Raw genomic sequence first — 19,548 nt, forward strand, 5'->3', positions numbered from 1 at the left:
CAAACATCAACAAACTGACCGAACTGAAGCATTGCCAGGTGTCCAGCGAACACGAAAAATTCTCGGGCAGGTGAAGAATTGTATAAAATTGTACGAAAGTTTTATTATTTCTAAGAAAGTCAAAATAAAAAATACAATAGAAACGTTTTCTTCTCTGAACACCATCTGCAGTGACCTTATTGGCCTGCTGGGAGGATTTGAGGACTGGCACTGGCCCTAAGGTAAATGGAGCTTGAGACCCCTTTGTTAGACCTTGTACGAAGCTGTGATGCGCCGAGCACCTTTCTCAGACCTGAGGAAGAGCTCTGGAGCTTGAAGGCTTGTCTCTCTCACCAACAGAAGTTGGTCCAGTAAAAGGTGTTACCTCGCCCACCATGTCTCTCGCATCCTAGGACTGACACCACGAGGATAACGACACTGCCTACTACTTTCATTTAATAGCCTATATTACCACATGCAGCTCTGCTTCTGAGAGATCATGGTGTGAACCCTTAGAGCTGTTCGAGTGATTTGTTAAAACTCCTGCAGTGGGGAAAAAACAGACCTATATCAGGTTTCAGAGGAACAGCCGTGTTAGTCTGTATTCGCAAAAAGAAAAGGAGTACTTGTGGCACCTTAGAGACTAACCAATTTATTTGAGCATGAGCTTTCGTGAGCTACAGCTTACTTCATCAGATGTATACCGTGGAAACTGCAGCAGACTTTATATACACACAGAGAATATGAAACAATACCTCCTCCCACCCCACTGTCCTGCTGGTAATAGCTTATCTAAAGTGATCAACAGGTGGGCCATTTCCAGCACAAATCCAGGTTTTCTCACCCTCCACCCACCCACACAAATTCACTCTCCTGCTGGTGCTAGCCCATCCAAAGTGACAACTCTTTGCATAATCAAGTCGGGCTATTTCCTGCATAGATCAAGGTTTTCTCACATCCCCCCCACCCGCATACACACACAAACTCACTCTCCTGCTGGTAATAGCTCATCTAAACTGACCACTCTCCAAGTTTAAATCCAAGTTAAACCAGAACATCTGGGGGGGGGGGGGGGGGTAGGAAAAAACAAGAGGAAACAGGCTACCTTGCATAATGACTTAGCCACTCCCAGTCTCTATTTAAGCCTAAATTAATAGTATCCAATTTGCAAATGAATTCCAATTCAGCAGTTTCTCGCTGGAGTCTGGATTTGAAGTTTTTTTGTTTTAAGATAGCGACCTTCATGTCTGTGATTGCGTGACCAGAGAGATTGAAGTGTTCTCCGACTGGTTTATGAATGTTATAATTCTTGACATCTGATTTGTGTCCATTTATTCTTTTACGTAGAGACTGTCCAGTTTGACCAATGTACATGGCAGAGGGGCATTGCTGGCACATGATGGCATATATCACATTGGTGGATGTGCAGGTGAACGAGCCTCTGATAGTGTGGCTGATGTTATTAGGCCCTATGATGGTGTCCCCTGAATAGAGATGTGGGCACAATTGGCAACGGGCTTTGTTGCAAGGATAAGTTCCTGGGTTAGTGGTTCTGTTGTGTGGTATGTGGTTGTTGGTGAGTATTTGCTTCAGGTTGCGGGGCTGTCTGTAGGCAAGGACTGGCCTGTCTCCCAAGACTTGTGAGAGTGTTGGGTCATCCTTTAGGATAGGTTGTAGATCCTTAATAATGCGTTGGAGGGGTTTTAGTTGGGGGCTGAAGGTGACCGCTAGTGGCGTTCTGTTATTTTCTTTGTTAGACCTGTCCTGTAGTAGGTAACTTCTGGGAACTCTTCTGGCTCTATCAATCTGTTTCTTTACTTCTGCAGGTGGGTATTGTAGTTGTAAGAAAGCTTGACAGAGATCTTGTAGGTGTTTGTCTCTGTCTGAGGGGTTGGAGCAAATGCGGTTGTATCGCAGAGCTTGGCTGTAGACGATGGATCGTGTGGTGTGGTCAGGGTGAAAGCTGGAGGCATGTAGGTAGGAATAGCGGTCAGTAGGTTTCCGGTATAGGGTGGTGTTTATGTGGCCATTGTTTATTATCACTGTAGTGTCCAGGAAGTGGATCTCTTGTGTGGACTGGACCAGGCTGAGGTTGGTGGTGGGATGGAAATTGTTGAAATCATGGTGGAATTCCTCAAGGGCTTCTTTTCCATGGGTCCAGATGATGAAGATGTCATCAATATAGCGCAAGTAGAGTAGGGGCTTTAGGGGACGAGAGCTGAGGAAGCGTTGTTCTAAATCAGCCATAAAAATGTTGGCATACTGTGGGGCCATGCGGGTACCCATAGCAGTGCCGCTGATCTGAAGGTATACATTGTCCCCAAATGTGAAATAGTTATGGGTAAGGACAAAATCACAAAGTTCAGCCACCAGGTTAGCCGTGACATTATCGGGGATAGTATTCTTGATGGCTTGTAGTCCATCTTTGTGTGGAATGTTGGTGTAGAGGGCTTCTACATCCATAGTAGCCAGGATGGTGTTATCAGGAAGATCACCGATGGATTGAAGTTTCCTCAGGAAGTCAGTGGTGTCTCGAAGGTAGCTGGGAGTGCTGGTAGCGTAGGGCCTGAGGAGGGAGTCTACATAGCCAGACAATCCTGCTGTCAGGGTGCCAATGCCTGAGATGATGGGGCGCCCAGGATTTCCAGGTTTATGGATCTTGGGTAGTAGATAGAATATCCCAGGTCGGGGTTCCAGGGGTGTGTCTGTGCGGATTTGATCTTGTGCTTTTTCAGGAAGTTTCTTGAGCAAATGCTGTAGTTGCTTTTGGTAACTCTCAGTGGGATCATAGGGTAATGGCTTGTAGAAACTCGTGTTGGAGAGCTGCCGAGCAGCCTCTTGTTCATATTCCGACCTATTCATGATGACAACAGCACCTCCTTTGTCAGCCTTTTTAATTATGATGTCAGAGTTGTTTCTGAGGCTGTGGATGGCATTGCGTTCCGCATGGCTGAGGTTATGGGGCAAGTGATGCTGCTTTTCCACAATTTCAGCCCGTGCACGTCGGCGGAAGCACTCTATGTAGAAGTCCAGTCTGTGTGTGTATGGGGGTGGGGGGGATGTGAGAAAACCTGGATCTATGCAGGAAATAGCCCGACTTGATTATGTAAAGAGTTGTCACTTTGGATGGGCTAGCACCAGCAGGAGAGTGAATTTGTGTGGGTGGGTGGAGGGTGAGAAAACCTGGATTTGTGCTGGAAATGGCCCACCTGTTGATCACTTTAGATAAGCTATTACCAGCAGGACAGTGGGGTGGGAGGAGGTATTGTTTCATATTCTCTGTGTGTATATAAAGTCTGCTGCAGTTTCCACGGTATACATCTGATGAAGTGAGCTGTAGCTCACGAAAGCTCATGCTCAAATAAATTGGTTAGTCTCTAAGGTGCCACAAGTACTCCTTTTCTCTTTAGACCTATATCAGTGACCTAGAGAAGAAAGGGTAGTCTGCATCACAACACACCCCAGCAAAAGCTGTTTAAAAAGGTTATTGTGGGAAGCAGGCTTTAAATCTTTTACCCCAAGGACAGCCCAAAGCAGTTGGGCTGCAGTGATCCCAGGGTATCCGAGGCATTTTGGAGCTGAAGCAGGGCTGAAGTCCCTGGGCAGACTGATGGGTACTTGATATTTCTAGTTAGGATTAGCTGAAATTCTGCTAGTCACAGATCTCGGATTTAAGAAGTTATAGGTTCTAAATCCCTGGTGGGTAACATATTTTGAATTAAATAACCTTTTCTCTTGTTACAGAAATGTGCGTCTCTTAATTTTGGAGCATGGCAGATGGTCTATCATAGATAAATATGAGACATTAATGAAGGGCCTTTCCATCGAGTCTCTCTCATCCTTTGTTAAGGCTTTCAAATCTCAACTCTTTGTAGAGGGTCTTGTACAAGGAAACTTCACAAGCAGAGTGAGTACTAACCTCCGCAGCTGAAGCATACTTTCTTGAATTTAGAAAGTGATTAAACGCAGCTGGCTCAAACCCTGTTTCACCAGCCTATGCCTTTGTCTGTACTGGCAGTTTTGGGGATATCTCACATAGATGCAGGTCCTCCGTTAACACCATGGGACAGCTAATGTAGAACTGGCCACTGGTGAATTTATCCCTGTGTTATCTAAACGCACTCAGTAATCTTCTAAACTCCAGGTATTGATGACATGGTGATTTAAACACTTCAGTGCTGGTGCGCCCGTGGAAGAGTTACCTAAAGCAATCAGTGCAGATACAGCCTGTGTGTGACAGGATATCATACTGTGTGTCTAGGGCCCAACACTCCTATTGTTACTCTCTCTCAGCTGCTACTGAAGTCCAGTGAGGACTGTCTGATCCAACCATAGGCCTGACCTAATCTAGCAAGCTTTTTAAAACTTGGCTACAGCAGGGTTTGTCCCCATCCATGCAGTGTCACAAACCTATGGCCACTGAGGAACAAACTTGCAGTCTTCACTTTGTACCCATCAGTTTGTACTTGGTCTGTCAAGCCTTTTGGGAAATTCAACAGGGTATTTGGTGGGGATGGGGATTCTTGTAAGGACAAAAATAGCCATATGGGCTGTTGGATTGTAGGGGACGCTGAGGGTTAACCAAGATTCTTATGGAGTCTTTGTTTGGTGCCTAAGCTGCTCTGACATAACATTCCCACTTACCTAGTACTACTTTTGTGCACATCCGTTGCTGTGAACATCTGTTAGCAGATTCTCGGTAAGACATTTTTCTCCTTTAGTGTCCTCTTTCCTGGCTTCCACGTTGCCCTTGCTGAGAGGCTACAAACTTCCAAGGAAGAGACTGGATTGGAGATGTCATTTTCCTTCCACAGCGTAACACAGATCACACTGTACTGTCACGCTGTAGGGGAGGAAGTGACTTGGTGCTGGGTTAACCTCTGGCCAAAATGTTGTAATGTGTGGCAAGGCTGGGGAGGATTGGACAGTTGTGTGTTTGCTGGTTCGTTTCTGGATGGCTGTACTATATATTGGGGCTGATACCTAAAGGGCTAATAATTCCATTCTCCAGAGTAAAACTGTTTATGCTTTATCTCTTAGGAATCAAAGGATTTTCTGAATTATGTTGTTCAGTGAGTATTTCTCTTTGACACTCACCTTTTTACAAGTGGGAGCTATAAGTATATTACAAAGTTACGAACCTTGGTTAACGGGGGCGGGGGGGTGGCTGGGAAAGAACGTTGTAAACAGTTGGAATTTCCTTTTTTCCGAAAAATGTAACTGTATTGTCACTATTTTCCAGAAATCTGGTTTTGATGGCAGTTAAAGTAAGATGTGGTTCTAGTTTGTGGGAGTGGGAGGGGATTGATGCTAATTTGACTTGAGGCATCTGGAATATGAACATTGGTTCTTTGTTTTGGTTTAAGGAATGGGAAGTTAAGTATTTGATGCTTTGCTGTTTGGACTCTCTTTAGAAAGCTGCAGTTCTTTCCCCTACCGCACCCGTGTCCTGTTCAATTTCGGGTGGTGGACCTGCCCAGCACACACCTACTCTGCAAAGTGAAAGCCCTTAACAAAGGTGATGCCAACTCTGAAGTGACAGTCTATTATCAGGTAACGTGTTAAGCATTTTGAGTATACTCATTTATTTTCCTTGTGGTGACTACTGGCTTTCGTAATGCAGACTGCACAATTCTCCAACCATTATTTTCTAGAATATGTTCTGAATTCTAGTGAGCCCATCAACAGTATCCCCATGAGCAAGACCCAAGTTACTAAAACCTTCTTAATGAAGTTATAGTCCATATTATTTTGTGTGAGAGTTCTAGATCTATTGTGCCTTGTGCAGGCATATTCCATGCTCTTCCATATTGATATTGCCTTCCTCCCCCAGATTGTGCCTGCCTGTTCTTTGATTACCTTGAAATCGTCTTTTCAGCCATACAGTGATCATTGTCCCACGAAGAGACCCTTGTCTCTCGCTCAGGGGGCTGTTTTGAGCACACATCAGAGGCCAGAAAGTCTGATTTCTTTTTGTTGCAAATTGCAATGCTTAGTGCTGAAATCCATCCTGAATTGTTTGCTCTCTTAACGAGGTCATTCTAGTGACTTGGACCCATAGCTCTTCTCTTTCCATGAGAAACTCCTAAAGTGTTTTCAATTAATTTTTTTCTTTTAGTCTGGGGCTAGGAGTTTAAGAGAATACACCCTCATGGAACTGCTTGTGGTAAGTTTTTGCTCCTTTCTTAACAAATCTTGCGTACTTATTAACATGCGCCCTGAGAAGCAAAATTTCTGTCCTGCCCCTGGCATTGTTTGCGGTCAAGAGAATGCTACAGATGAAAATGAAACAAAGGTGAGAGACACACATGCCTGTGATCTGCTCTGATTAGCCTTTTACTTCCTTTCTGGATTTTGTGGATACGTGTGTGTTAGACTGGTACCAGCACAGCCCAAATGAGCCATTTCATTTCTTTCTGGGATGTGGGGGAATCACTGAGGCTTTAGGGCTTGTCTTCAGATTACAGTACTGCAGTGGCACAGCTGTAGCATTTTAGTGAAAAATGCTACTATGCCAATGGGAGAGATCCTCCTGTCAGCGTAGTTAATCCACCTCCCCGAAAGACAGTGGCTGTGTCAACTGGAGAAGCTGTTCCGTCGACAGGCTGCTGGCTGTACTGGAGATAGATCGGTATAACTGCATTGCTCAAGGGGGTGGATTTTCAGTTGTTCCAAAATAACTTTGTTGTGTAGACCTGGCCTTAGTGTTTCTTGTTTTGATCTTTGATCGTGCTTTTGTACCAAGCCTAAACCCAAGCTGCTGTAAGTTAGCCATGCCTTCTGACTGAACTCCTGCTATATTTCAGATGCACATGGAGGAGCCTTGCTTTGACTTCCTGCGAACCAAACAAACCCTTGGGTAAGTTCACTGCATTGGGTACAGCTCCTTTATCACACTTGAGTCCCATGTGTACGATGTTACCACAGAAACGCCATACTGCATGGTGGCTAACTCCTGCCATGGTGTGGCTGAAAGGACAGCGTAACATACCACAACCAAAACCAGCAGCGTTCTTTGACACCATCTTTAACTTAATTGCTTTGGTGCCCTTTGAAAAATGGCAAGGTTATGCTCAGTAAAGCTGCTGTCAAGTTACTGGCAAAAAAAAGTTTGCATGCAGCAAGGTCTTGTCGTCCAAGTTTGAGTCCACAACCGGAAGTTAATGTAATTTGTCTAAGCAGAAGATTTTCCATCTAGCTTGGTGATCACCATTGACTTGGACTGTGGAGCTAGACTTCCTCAAAAATAACCTCCCCTCACTCTCTCCCAAGTAGCAACTACTATAGCTTCCCCACAGCATTTATGTGAGGGGTCTGCTGAGCTGGAATTAACTCCTGTCACCACTGCGGGTGCATCCCTCTCTGTTTAGGCCCTTTCATGAGAACTAAGAGACTCAAGTAACCCTGACCGCACCATACCCGTTTTATGGGGGTTGTTTCACATTCACAGATCTGGGTTGCAGGATTTCTCAGTACATGAATACTCTGCTAAGCATCTTACAAAGCCCAAAAAAGGATTTGCTGAACAAAAAAGGCCAAGACCATTTGATGCAAGAGATTTGATTTGTTGTTCCAGAGTGAATCTTTTGCATTGATAGACACCTCTTTGCTAATAATACCTTACGTCCAAGTATTGACAATATTCTGATTTCATAGCTATGGATGGTAAATGTAAAATGGCTTGTACTAGTGGAATGACTTTCTCCTTTTGGTTTAAGCTACCATGTGTACCCGACCTGCAGAAATACATCTGGGATCCTCGGGTTCTCTGTTACTGTAGCAACACAAGCAACAAAGTACAAGTAAGTCTCTTACGAATTTAATAGGGGAGGGCATGTTAATGATTCCATCTTGTGGCCCTTTGAATTCTGTGGTTCTTCACAGCTAACCTCTGCAGATTTTGGCTGAAGTAGTAGTTGCTTACAACCATGCAAGTGCACAGCCAAATGGGCCATCAAGGTCTCCTGAAGGTCAACCGAGCACAAATAGAAGAAGAAAATTTCAGAGATGAGGAGCTCCTCCTCCACTGAACACTCTGGGAAGCTGGTACACAGACCGTGTTCAAAGCTAGGGCTAATCTGAAAGCATCCCAGATGGACTCGACTGTTATGGTGGAATAGGTGCTCTTTCCTAAACTCAGAAGTTGGACTGAGTCTGTTTTTTAAAGCCCTATATGCTGAATCAAACAGAATATTTTGAAATGCACCCAAAAGCTACTTGGAAGCCAGTGGAGTTACAGGTGTAATGTGTTCCAGACAAGAAACCTGGCTTAGCAGGTCGGGTCACTGCACTCTGCCCTGTAGTCAAAGCTTTCCGGTGTAGCTTCAAACACATTGATTATCTAGATCAGTGGTCCCCAACCTTTCTGTGGGAATAGCATATTCCTATTTCCCGGAAGACTGGGGCAGGCACCAGACACCCCGCTGCTGAAATGCCGCTGAGAAACAGCAATGCTTCTCTGCGGCATTTCGGCAGGCAGTTCACCGGCGGCAGCATTTCGGCGGTGCGGTGTCCTGCGGGTGCACGCATCTGCCCCGACAGACGCCATTGTGCCCGAGGGCACCGCGTTGGGGACCCCTGACCTAGATCCTCATTCAGCAAAGTAGTTAAGTATATGGCCTAAGTTTAAGTATGTGCTATTACATTTTGCTGAATTGAGACCATAAGCAGGAGCTGATAAAGAGACGGCCTGGATAACTGGTGAGCTCCACATCTGAGGAGAGGTCACAACTCCTTACTAGCAAAGGCAAAGCAGCACTCCAAATCAGAATTCAAACTAGGAAGCAGGGAGGGATATTAACACTGGTTTGATAGAACTACTGCTAGGAATAACAATCATTTCTCTATTTTTGATCCCTTCGTTGAACGTATGGGGGAAAGCTCTTGAAGAATTTAAATATTGCCACTATTGAAAATAACGGTGGAGGATTTATTTATGGTAATGCAAGAAGTAAATAGGATGTGATGAAAAAATGGAAAGATGGAGCTTAAATGTAAAGAAAAAATTTCATGGTGGTGAAATGTACATGGTTATGAAATAATATCCTAAGGAAAGCAGTGGAACCCCCATTGTGTAATTTCATTTAAAACTAAATTGCACAAAGCACTAGAGAATGTATGATAGGTAAGACTATGTTTATGTCATGGAATTAATGGAAGTCTCAGAATCTGTGACCTGTGACATTCTCTGCTTCAGCCCCATGGGCTGCAGGACTCTGGAGCTGGCAGTCAGTGGGGCCCTGGCAGGGTTTCAGTGCCAGGCAACGGCCCCCTGCAAGGTTCCAGCAACTGCCAACCTGAGAATAGGTCTCAGGCAAGTGGCAAGACTTCCTCCGAATCCCGTTTTCTCTTTGGGAAATATGGTCACCCTGCAGCTTCCAGCTGTGGCAGGCAGAGGGGGAACCCTACAGCTCCCAGCCACCATGGTGGTGGGGAAAACCATGGAGCTGCAGCAGCAAAAGTCAGACAGGTCACAGCTTCTGTGAATTTTTGTTTATTGCCTGTGACTTTTTTACTAAAAATAACCATGACACAATCTTAGCCTTATTGATAGTCCTAGAGTAGCAGGGAGATGGACTGTGTGTGGATTTAATATATCTTTTTATCTCCTATTCTAAGAACAGTTAAATCAAGATGAAAAAAGGTGACCTCATGACTGGAGCTACATTTGATCTGACTTATGACAATAGGTAGCTTTCACTGAATAAAACAACAAATCTAGTCTCAACTATGAAGTACACTTCTTTGAACTACCATAGAGATAATAGTTTATTCTTACAGAGCAGCTCTGCTCTGAAAAAGAAACCTGAAAAATAATTGTGTGATGATTTTTCTGGTGACAATTTGGCCACAACTTAAGGCAGCTGGATAGATTCCATGTTTAGAAATTGCCAACCCTGGAGGGCTTGTTTTACAGGTTTTTGAGCTGGCTCAAGAAGGTGAGAGGAGCTGCATATTAATATTCTATCTCAATAGTTAGACAGCTGGTATTTCTTCTCATCTGCTTCACTGTCCCCATCCGAAGTACAACTATTTTTGGTAATACTGTTGGCCCTGACAGATGATGAATCAAGCATTAATAATCTCTTGCTTGATATAGGAATAGCACTGTCTTCCAAGTTCTTTCCTAGCTCTCTCTACCTTATTTCTTAAGGACTGGAAGAAACTGAAAATGGAAAGGTCTTCACATTGTATGTACCACAGCAAGGAGGGGGATGTTCTCTTCCACTAGGCCAGTGTGTTTTTCCCTGTCAGTGTATAATTCCTCAGGCAATGCTTTGCTGTTGATGTTAGTTCCCAAATTCAAAACTGGTTACTTATTGGAGTGCTATATATTGTTTCTATTCTTTTTTCCAGCTCTGAATTGGTCGACAAGAAGATAGAAGATTTTCTTTCTTTCTTTGAAGAAAAAATCAAGCATTTAACTGAAGAAGCATTCAGCACACAGGTAAAGGGGACCGATCAACTACATAAGAATACCAATTAGTGAAGGAGTAGAGTCAAAACAGAACATACAATCTGTTAGCAGAAAGTGGAAGTACGCAGCTACATTAATATCTGCATCTGCCTGGTTTCTAGGAAGTGGTTGCATTGTACAGTCGCATCTCCTGAGGGTGCCATCTGAATTTAAGTACAGGACAGATTTTTCTCTTTTGTGAATTTTTACTCCCACTTGTCATGGAACTTTCACTGTTTTCTGGAAGTGGCCTTAAGGGGGACATGGCCTCATACAATGGACTCTACGGCTGTTTGTAATTCAATAAACAGCCCAGATATAGACTGATGCCTGTTAGATTTAGCACATTCAGTGTTTGCTTTGCATTAGAATCCCAGCTCTCAAGAAATTCTAAGTGGGGTTGTCTTATACAGGTCACAGCTCTAATAAAGCTTAAAGAGTGTGAAGATTCCCATCTTGGAGAAGAAGTGGATAGGAACTGGAATGAAGTGGTGACTCAGCAGTATCTGTTTGACAGGCTTGCCCGTGAGGTAGTGCATTTGTTAATACTGCAAATAAAGTTTCTTGAATAGAAGTTTTAACCTCTTCGTAGCAGGTGCTTTAAATCACAAAATAGCAATGATTCAAATAAATGTTAGGTTGTATACACATAATAGCCACATGGAGCCCTGATCCTTGAGGGCCCCAGAGTTTTACAAGATGTGAAGTTACTGTGCTTAAGAATGAGCTCCATGCAGAAATTAATGGTGACACTTGAAACAGATTGTTGTAACAAACTTTATTTTCAGAGATTGTGGAAACTTAAACATGTTAGTGTTTCCACCACAAACTCTTGCTTTCAAGGCTTATAAATTTGGCTGCAAATAATTGCTGTTAAATGTTGGGACTTGGAATGCTTTTGAGATAGTGTTCAGCAGTTTGAAAAGTGTGCTCTTGTGGATTTTAGATTGAAGCTCTGAAATCCCTTACGAAAGCAGACCTGGTGGACTGGTTCCAAGCTCATAGAGGCAGTGAGAGCAAAGTACTCAGTGTACATGTGAGTATGGGTGGATGCAGTTCTAGAGTGGACTAGATTCCTTCTGATAACTTACTCTTGTCCAAGCTCTGTATTTAAACTTGTCTTGCACTGTGTCCTATCATCGTTTTAGAAAGACTTACATGAATTGAAACTAGTTAAATTTAACTAGGGTCTAGAAATGGTGTAACTGCCTTAAATCCATCTCAGGAGAGAACAAGCATAAATTAGTGTGCTCTGAAAACTGCAGGGGAAAAAAATCACTGCCTAGGTTTAGTCTTCTACTAGCATATCAAGCTTCTGGGGGGGCAGACAATTGAAACAAACTAATGCTTCAAGACCCATTCATTTAAAATATTAGTCTTCCTGCTTTCTTTATAACAAAATCTGGCCTTTGGCTTTTCAGGTGGTTGGATTTGGAAAACATGAAGGGGACTCAGAAGTACCAGCTGTGTCTGATGTTCAGAACTCCTCATGTGGTGAAATACCTCAGCTAACTTTCTTACCTCCTTCCTCCTTGATGACTAACACCACTTCCATCAAGGACATCAAAGCTTATACATCAGCTCTGAATGTTCTCCCTTACCATAAAATATTAAAATAAATTGTCATCTTGCCCTGCTGTAGTGTGTAATTTAAGTTATTTACTGTTTGAGAACTACAAATCATTTTGTCTCACTAAACTAATGTGTAAGATTATTCCTTAGCTTTTAAAATTAACCTTCCTTACCCTCTTGAAAGCTGGAACAACTTAATTTTTACAGCTGTTACAAGGAAAATGTTCCTGATATAAAACAACTGCCTATTCTTAAATAGCCTTTCTAAGAAATAGAATAAAGGCAAAAGAGGGAGAAGGTTACTTTCTGTAGCTGCATGGTGTTAAGTCTACACAAAGTATTAGTTTAAAAGTTTACAGATGGTTCAGCATGAATGCTAAAGTGAACTGTGCCATAATTACTGAAGGAACTGGTTACTTGTCAGATACCTACAATGCACGCTCCTATTAACAAATGTGTATAAATAAAAATGTCTATTTTCTATCCAGGCTGCTGTATATTATAAAAGACGGTCTTATCACCTTTTTTCAGATCTATTACTGCTGTGTGTAGTGAATGGGCCACTTAAGCCTTGCACTTGAGGTAGTTATAAAGTAACACTAACTCAAATCTTAAACACAAGTATTTAAATTTCATCATTAGCATTAACTGAGTTGTTGCTGATTTTTTGCCCCCCTCTACTAAAGCATTAAATAGGGTTGTCAGTTGTAATCTGGCAGTATGCTAATATAGGTTTAGACTGTAATTTATCAATTATTGTAGGATTAACAGTATGTGATCTAAATGCCACTTTACTGTCTATCAGTAGCTAGGGGCTATAAGGATGTGGTAAGGTGAATCTTATTTATCAATGCTGTTAAAAATGTAAACTTACTGCTACAAAACAGAGTGCAACAGACTAATACCAGTTGGAAATTGTACTTTGTCTTCCCCAGAACACTCACTCACTCGTTACCACCCCTGCAGTGATGGAGAGAAGTGAAGGAAAAGCATCTCTTTTTCTCCTCACTGCATCCCTGTGGTGGGGAAAGGAGACGCCTCCATGATCATACATCAGGTGGCAAGGGAAATCCAAGGCTAGTAATAACAAAAGACAAGTAGTTACTCTCCTTCACAGAAGAGCTGTCTTTGTTCTGCTGAGGGAGTGGTCCCTTCTAAAGCTTTTCTATCAGCTGCTGTTAGATTTCTAGTAACTTTCAAGCCTTTATACAAGTCTACAATGATGTCTAGTAATACTGTATGACTACACAAGTTAATTCAGGAGGGGATAAATCTGACTAGATTCTATACAGCACCAGAATAATCATTTTGAGTGAGTTCATCACTATCCTATTGTTTCCTCAAAGCTTAAACACTGTTCAACCCTTACACTGTTAGCAAAATTTTGAGAGCATATCTGGCTACGGCCAGCTTCCAGAAAAGTCCTGTTACTTCTCACTGCCCCTGGCTGATTCACTCCAGTGCATGGACATAATGAAGTGAAAAATCTATCAGTATTCTCACCCTAACACAGTGCACACTAAGCAGCAAATCAATGCTAGGTAAAGCTTTCAAAAGTACTTTTATCACTTGAAATGGGATTTAGAAAAGCGTACTGGATTTTTATAAAGTGGTGATTTTTCACATACTGAACATTGGGAAAGTAATTTTTTTTATCATAGCAGTTTCAAAGCAGTGTTGCTGTGAAAGGTTTTTATGAAATAAATACAAATCCATAAGTTTGAAAAATCTATTTTATGAAGCTTTAAGATGCACTGAGTATTTCAATTGTAGTCTATGGTTACATTTTAATTTCTAAAATAAAAAAGTTTTGGGGTGAGACAAATGCCAAAAGGTTTGATTTTTATCATACAGGTGGTAAATAACATTTATGTAGATTTCTAACAAACTTTCCAATCAAAGGAATCCTCATATTTACACATCAAAAATGTTAACTGGATTTAATTAAGTGAAGTCTTGCATTTATATATATATTTATATATGTAGAGCCCCAGAATATTATGCAACTGGTACCAACTATGTCCTTTACAGTGGTTATACCAAGTGTATGCTTCCCATAACTTAGGCCCAGGTTTCATTGATGCTTCTGAAGCATGGGTGAGGGCTCAGCCATCATGTCTCTGAAGCTTGAATACACTATCTGAATGGTAAAGTCCAAAGCTACTGTCAAATAGTTAAGACATTTCCTGCTTTAATTGCTCATCTGCATTATTAAATCCAGTATCCCTGAGATAGGAACCACTGTAACTGGAGGGGACAGGATCTCCAAAATAAAGTACTTGATCATCATAAATTTATTGTGTAGTTGTAAAATTCACTAAGCCAAGACCTGAATGTTTTAAGTTTTTATAACCACTTAATGTTTAGTGGCAGCAAGTCGTTTCAATAGTGGCTCGTCATAAACCCAACATTCTCCATCTTCATGGAATAACTAGAAGAAAATAAGGGGATAATTAAATGTAAATTTTTATGGAAAAGAATGAGGTAGAACACAGGTCAGGGGTGCTGATGACAGAAACCATATATTTGGTGTTTGTTATCACTACTTCAGTTTAAAGGATAAAAGCCTTTCAGGTTTACATTATTTGAATAAAAGCTCACCCTTGTTTCCCACGATGTCTCTTTCTCCTTTCTGGCTCTAGCTTCAGCTCTTTGTCTTTCTTCCAGTCTGTGCTTTGCATCTGTGGCTGCATCAATGTCTCTGATTTTTAAGTTGTAGGTTACATCTTTCCATAGGCTAAAGAAAGAGAGGCTATTATTTTCAGATGTTGATCTAGGGGAGGAAGCAGTGCTACCAGGCTGTAGAAACATTTTTACTGAATCTTATTACTATAAATAAATCTGTAAAGCCTTTAACATGTTGCTACAACTAAATCAAGAAAATTCTGAGATCCAAGTTCAGGTTCGTTTGTACTTATTTGGGAAACACTAATTTAGTTCAACGACCAGTTCCGGTGCTATCAGCTATAGCCCCACAGTGCTGATTAATCTGTATAGTTTGGGTACATTTAACTCTCTCAGTTTTTACAGAAGTTCTATTTCTAAAAAAATCCTCAGATCTATGAACAAGGTAAGAAGCCTTCATCTGTCACTTTAATGAAGCTCTTACCAGCGGGATTCATATTCCTCTTGGTCTTCCAGTTTCTTTACCTTCTTCTTAATTGTAGGCATTTTCTTGGTATCTATAAAGACTACACTCTCCTAAACAGAGAAAGTTATTCTGCTGTTAATGTGTTTAAAAATAAAGAAAAAAGTAAAGTTTAGTCTAGCCTTTGTTCATACAATATGTACAGAAACATTTCCCTAACATTTATTGGCAGAGGACAGATAAAGGTCTGTTTCTTGCTTTAAGTTTTTATAGATTTATGTAGCAAAAGCCTACAGAGTTCAGCTACCCTCAGAGCAATTTTAATCCAGTGTGAAAAAAATTATTCAACACCTACTAACTTTCAGGCAGCTTCACAGGAGCATTCTCCCTGTGCTTTTAACATCTCAACTACTGAAGTAAAGGAGTTTAAGGTGCTCCACTCTTCGCTTTACCAGATCCTTAGTTTGACCTAAAGCCACCATTTACAAAAAGCAGGAGTGGAACTTTTACAGTAGTCCCTTAGTATACAAAGTCAGTATTTTCCATCCACAAGTATATATACATACAAAATGCAATGGCGTATTCTGATTTGCCAGCAACACAAATACCTAAACACACTGTTTCAGATAGAGTAAAAACAAGGTAAGTTGCTTTACCCCTGTTGCATATTTTGCATACATGACACCATTCCATTCACCTTCAATTGAGCAGAAGGATTTCTTGTCATTAGGAGAACTAAATGAAAGGAAAAGTAAAATAGTTAAATTCATTATTGCACTAAAAAACCCGCCTATCAGGTCCTTCTTGTCCTAATTACTATACATATAAATAGTAAGGCAGTGCTTGAACTAAAGAACAGAAAGTGTCAATAGAGATGGGAGAAAAATAGTATTATCTCCATTTTACAAATGGGAAAATGGGTGGAGAGAAGTGGGTTGTTTTTTTTTGTTTGTTTGTTTTTTGGTGTAACTGCATTGGTGCAAACTCTTAGATTGGCTGAGCCAGTGTAAAACAAGGTTTGATCCGGAGCAGAGTGTCTACCCCAGTGCACATTACCCTAATCTAGACAAGCCATACATTACTAAATTCAATTCACAAACCTACAAACAAACAATTTGTGGAAAACTACTAACACAGGGCAGGATTTTCAGAGGTGAAGATTGAGTGAATGTGTCCAAATCCCACTGAAATGCAATGAGATTTGGCTGTCTAATGCTTGTAGGCCTACCATATGAAAATCCCAGACAGCCTTAAAGTACAGCTAAGAGAATGAGGTGCATTAATATAGATGTTGCTGTAAACAGTCTTACACTAGCAATATAATGTACAGCCCTTTGTCAGCCTCCTTCCCTCCCCTTAATTATTTGTATTACAGTAAAGTCCCCAGTCAGGATTGGGGCCCCCAAGGTCAGGGGTGGGCAAACTATTGCCCGGGGGCCACATCTGGCCCTTCAGATGTTTTAATCTGGCCCTCGAGCTCCCGCTGGGGAGTGGGGTCTGGGACTTGCCCCGCTCCCGGAAGCAGCAGCAGCATGTCCCCACTCCAGCTCCTACACGTAGAGGCAGCCAGGAGGCTCCACATGCCACCGCAACCCCCACAGCTCCTGTTGGCCAGGAACGAGAGCCAATGGGAGCTTCAGGGGTGGCGCCTGCAGACAGGGCAGAGCCGCCTGGCTGTGCCTCAGGCAGAGAGGGGACATGCCGTTTCTTCCGGGAGCTGCATGAGGTAAGTGCTGCCTGGAGCCTGCACCCCTGACCCCCTTCTGCTCCCCGCCCCCCTGTCCTAGCCCTGATCCCCCTCAGCCCCACCCCAGAGCCAGCACCCCCAGCTAGAGCCCTCACCCCCATACACACCCCCCAACCCCTTTCCCCAGTCCAAAGCCCTCTCCCAAACCCTGAACTCCTCATTTCTGACCCCACCCGAGAGCCCTCACCCGCTCCTGCACCCCAATTTTGTGAGCATTCATGGCCCGCCATACAATTTCCATACTCAGATGTGGCCTGAGGGCCAAAAAGTTTGCCCACCCCGTGCTAGGTGCTGATTTAACACTAAGTAAAAGACAATGCCTGTATTGAAGAGTTTACAATCTAATTTAAGGTGATGCAACAAATTATTATAACCAATAGGGGAAGGAAAAACGAAAGTATCAGTGACTGGATCATGTGCACAGACAGTCTCTAACCACAATAAGCGTGAATTCAACTACAAATCTAAATTTTATTAGACTCCCCGTACAGAGGCCCAGGCTGAAACGGAGATGCTATTCTATGTCAGCAACATTACAGAAAAGATCTTTTAGGAGTGGAACTAAAGCATAATCATTTCTATAATAAAGGTTTTGCTGCTAGGTACGTAAAATATAATTAACTATTCTGGCATATGGGTAGGATCCATCTATTCCTGCAAAAGGAGAGAGGAACATTTTTGCAGTAGGGCATGATAGATCCCGCTTCAAGCAGTTTTCCTTTCATCTTAATGCACATCTTCTGACTTGATATGCCCAGACTAATCTGGTGGCCCACAACTGGGAACAATGACATGGATGTAATCTTTTGCTATAAGAAAAGGAGTACTTGTGGCACCTCAGAGACTAGCAAATTTAGTCTCTAAGGTGCCACAAGTACTCCTTTTCTTTTTGCGAAGACAGACTAACACGGCTGCTACTCTGAAACCTATCTTTCGCTATAGTTGGAGATATTGAGTACAGCCATCTAAATTACTCTTCTGAAAAAACAATTGTGAGCATTTACACAAATGGAGCAAGACTGAAAGAGAAAAAAAGCTTACAAAATTTCAGCTGTAACTCTATGCTTCTTTCCTCCATAAAAAGGTTTTGTGTGGAAGATGATGCTAGCATTGTAGCCTGTTTTTGAGCAACTAATACTGCATTCTCCACCCAGTTCTATCCATGGCACTGTGAGAATAGATCTGCAATGATAAACAATTGCACTTTTCAAAAACTTAAAAAGAAACAGGTGCTCACTGCCATCTCAAAAAATTTTAAAGACTAAGAGGTATAGCATTTACTTGCCTTCCATAACCATTGGGGAAAGTCAAAATATAGTGCTCATCATAATCTAGGCATGTCACACAACCTGTCAGAAAGAAAAAATTACTACTGTACTAATAATCAACAGCACTTTTAGAGGACATTTCACATAGAAATCTCAAAACACTTGACAAACGTAAGCATTACAAAAATAAAGAGGTTAAAGGCCTGATTTTTGGAGGGGCTGAGCACCCATCATTCCTATAGCTTTCAATAGGAGGTGTGGACATTCAGCACCTCTGAAAAGTAGCTCACTCAAGGACAAGTGGTGTCCGTGATGCACTGGAAATGGATCCTGGGTCTCTAGCCACTGACAAGACTGCTACAGCAGCTACTCGGTCAAGTCATCAAATTTTATTGAGCATGAGTAATACATTGCAGGAAGTTTGTAGAAATTGCTTTTTCTACACAATTAAAATTGAGTTAACATTAGTTTCTTAATGCTCAAGAGTTTACCTTTTAAACTACATACACACACTTACCTTGCCCTATATTATGAACACCAATCGACATCCCCAAGAATTTTGACTTGGTCCAGATGTGAGCATTGAATTGTATTCTCTTGCTAAAACACTCGGCATAAAATGCTGAAACTTAAGAAAAAATGTAAGAATACAACAAGACATTTATAATAATTAGAAACAATTTTTACATCCAGATAAATTACAAGATATTGCAGGGGAGGTGAAAGGGATGGAGAGAAAGAGCGAGACTTTGCAATTTACTTTCCAGAAAAATGATCTAAGGAGAGAGAAATGTCAGACTGAAAATTCATTGTTAAACAGAAAATATTGATTCAAGGTCAAAACTTAAAAACTGACTTCACTGTTACTCAGTTCCTGTCCAATAGTATAAGACTCCAGTAGCATAGCAACTTACTTGGAGGGTGGTGAGAGACCTGCTCTGCTACAAATGTTACACTGTTTTTGGTAACCCAAGGTATTGGTCCCTCTGAAACAGGCTCCTGCAAACAAGTTAAGAGTTGCCTTCATTTGACATGGTACATACAGTTTTCAAAAATATCTAGGACATGGTCCATTGAAGTAGCTTCTATGAGAACTATCCATCTCTTAACACAATTTTAGAATCCTAACATGGTGCAGCTTCCACATAGTTGTCGGTTTGCTGGTTTGAAGAGGAAAGGTATGTACCCACTGATACCGGGCCTTTTAGAGAACATCCCAGTTTCTGGAATCAATTTGATTACAGATACATATATAGTGTTTGGAAGGTGCTCAGGGATTACAGTGATCGTGCATAAATATCTAGGATAGATGACTTCTGAGTTCACACCTTGCTACCTAAAACCCCTATGATACATTTTATACCTTCCCAGACTGGGGAATTCTGAGTGAGCTAGAAGGGTCTGAGAAGCTGGCACTCGTGGAACCAGATATGCTCCA

General features: G+C 41.9%; 2 protein-coding genes across 13 annotated transcripts in view; one reads left to right on the top strand and one right to left on the bottom strand.

Annotated features, from left to right (window-relative positions):
- NRDC (nardilysin convertase) overlaps positions 1–12,490 on the top strand; it is a 46,596-nt gene extending 34,106 nt beyond the window's left edge. The window contains exons 22-31 of the mRNA XM_048861476.2: positions 3,724–3,886; positions 5,020–5,051; positions 5,394–5,532; positions 6,098–6,145; positions 6,786–6,838; positions 7,698–7,781; positions 10,336–10,426; positions 10,849–10,965; positions 11,382–11,471; positions 11,857–12,490. Coding sequence (XP_048717433.2) covers positions 3,724–3,886; positions 5,020–5,051; positions 5,394–5,532; positions 6,098–6,145; positions 6,786–6,838; positions 7,698–7,781; positions 10,336–10,426; positions 10,849–10,965; positions 11,382–11,471; positions 11,857–12,054 — 1,015 coding nt within the window. The 3' untranslated portion in view covers positions 12,055–12,490. The remainder of the gene's footprint in view (positions 1–3,723; positions 3,887–5,019; positions 5,052–5,393; positions 5,533–6,097; positions 6,146–6,785; positions 6,839–7,697; positions 7,782–10,335; positions 10,427–10,848; positions 10,966–11,381; positions 11,472–11,856) is intronic.
- A 1,232-nt stretch (positions 12,491–13,722) lies between these two features.
- The window catches only part of OSBPL9 (oxysterol binding protein like 9), a 142,935-nt gene continuing 137,109 nt past the window's right edge, over positions 13,723–19,548 (bottom strand). For all 12 annotated transcript variants that reach the window (XM_048861480.2, XM_075131853.1, XM_075131851.1 and 9 more), the window contains 8 exons: positions 19,025–19,109; positions 18,628–18,738; positions 18,128–18,191; positions 17,884–18,024; positions 15,752–15,830; positions 15,117–15,208; positions 14,609–14,744; positions 13,723–14,438 (listed from right to left, as the gene is read on the bottom strand). In XM_048861480.2, the coding sequence (XP_048717437.1) occupies positions 14,364–14,438; positions 14,609–14,744; positions 15,117–15,208; positions 15,752–15,830; positions 17,884–18,024; positions 18,128–18,191; positions 18,628–18,738; positions 19,025–19,109 (783 nt within the window). In that variant the 3' untranslated portion in view covers positions 13,723–14,363. The remainder of the gene's footprint in view (positions 14,439–14,608; positions 14,745–15,116; positions 15,209–15,751; positions 15,831–17,883; positions 18,025–18,127; positions 18,192–18,627; positions 18,739–19,024; positions 19,110–19,548) is intronic.

The sequence above is a fragment of the Caretta caretta genome, chromosome 8 (genome assembly GCF_965140235.1).
Source record: "Caretta caretta isolate rCarCar2 chromosome 8, rCarCar1.hap1, whole genome shotgun sequence".
Taxonomy (NCBI): Eukaryota; Metazoa; Chordata; order Testudines; family Cheloniidae; genus Caretta; species Caretta caretta.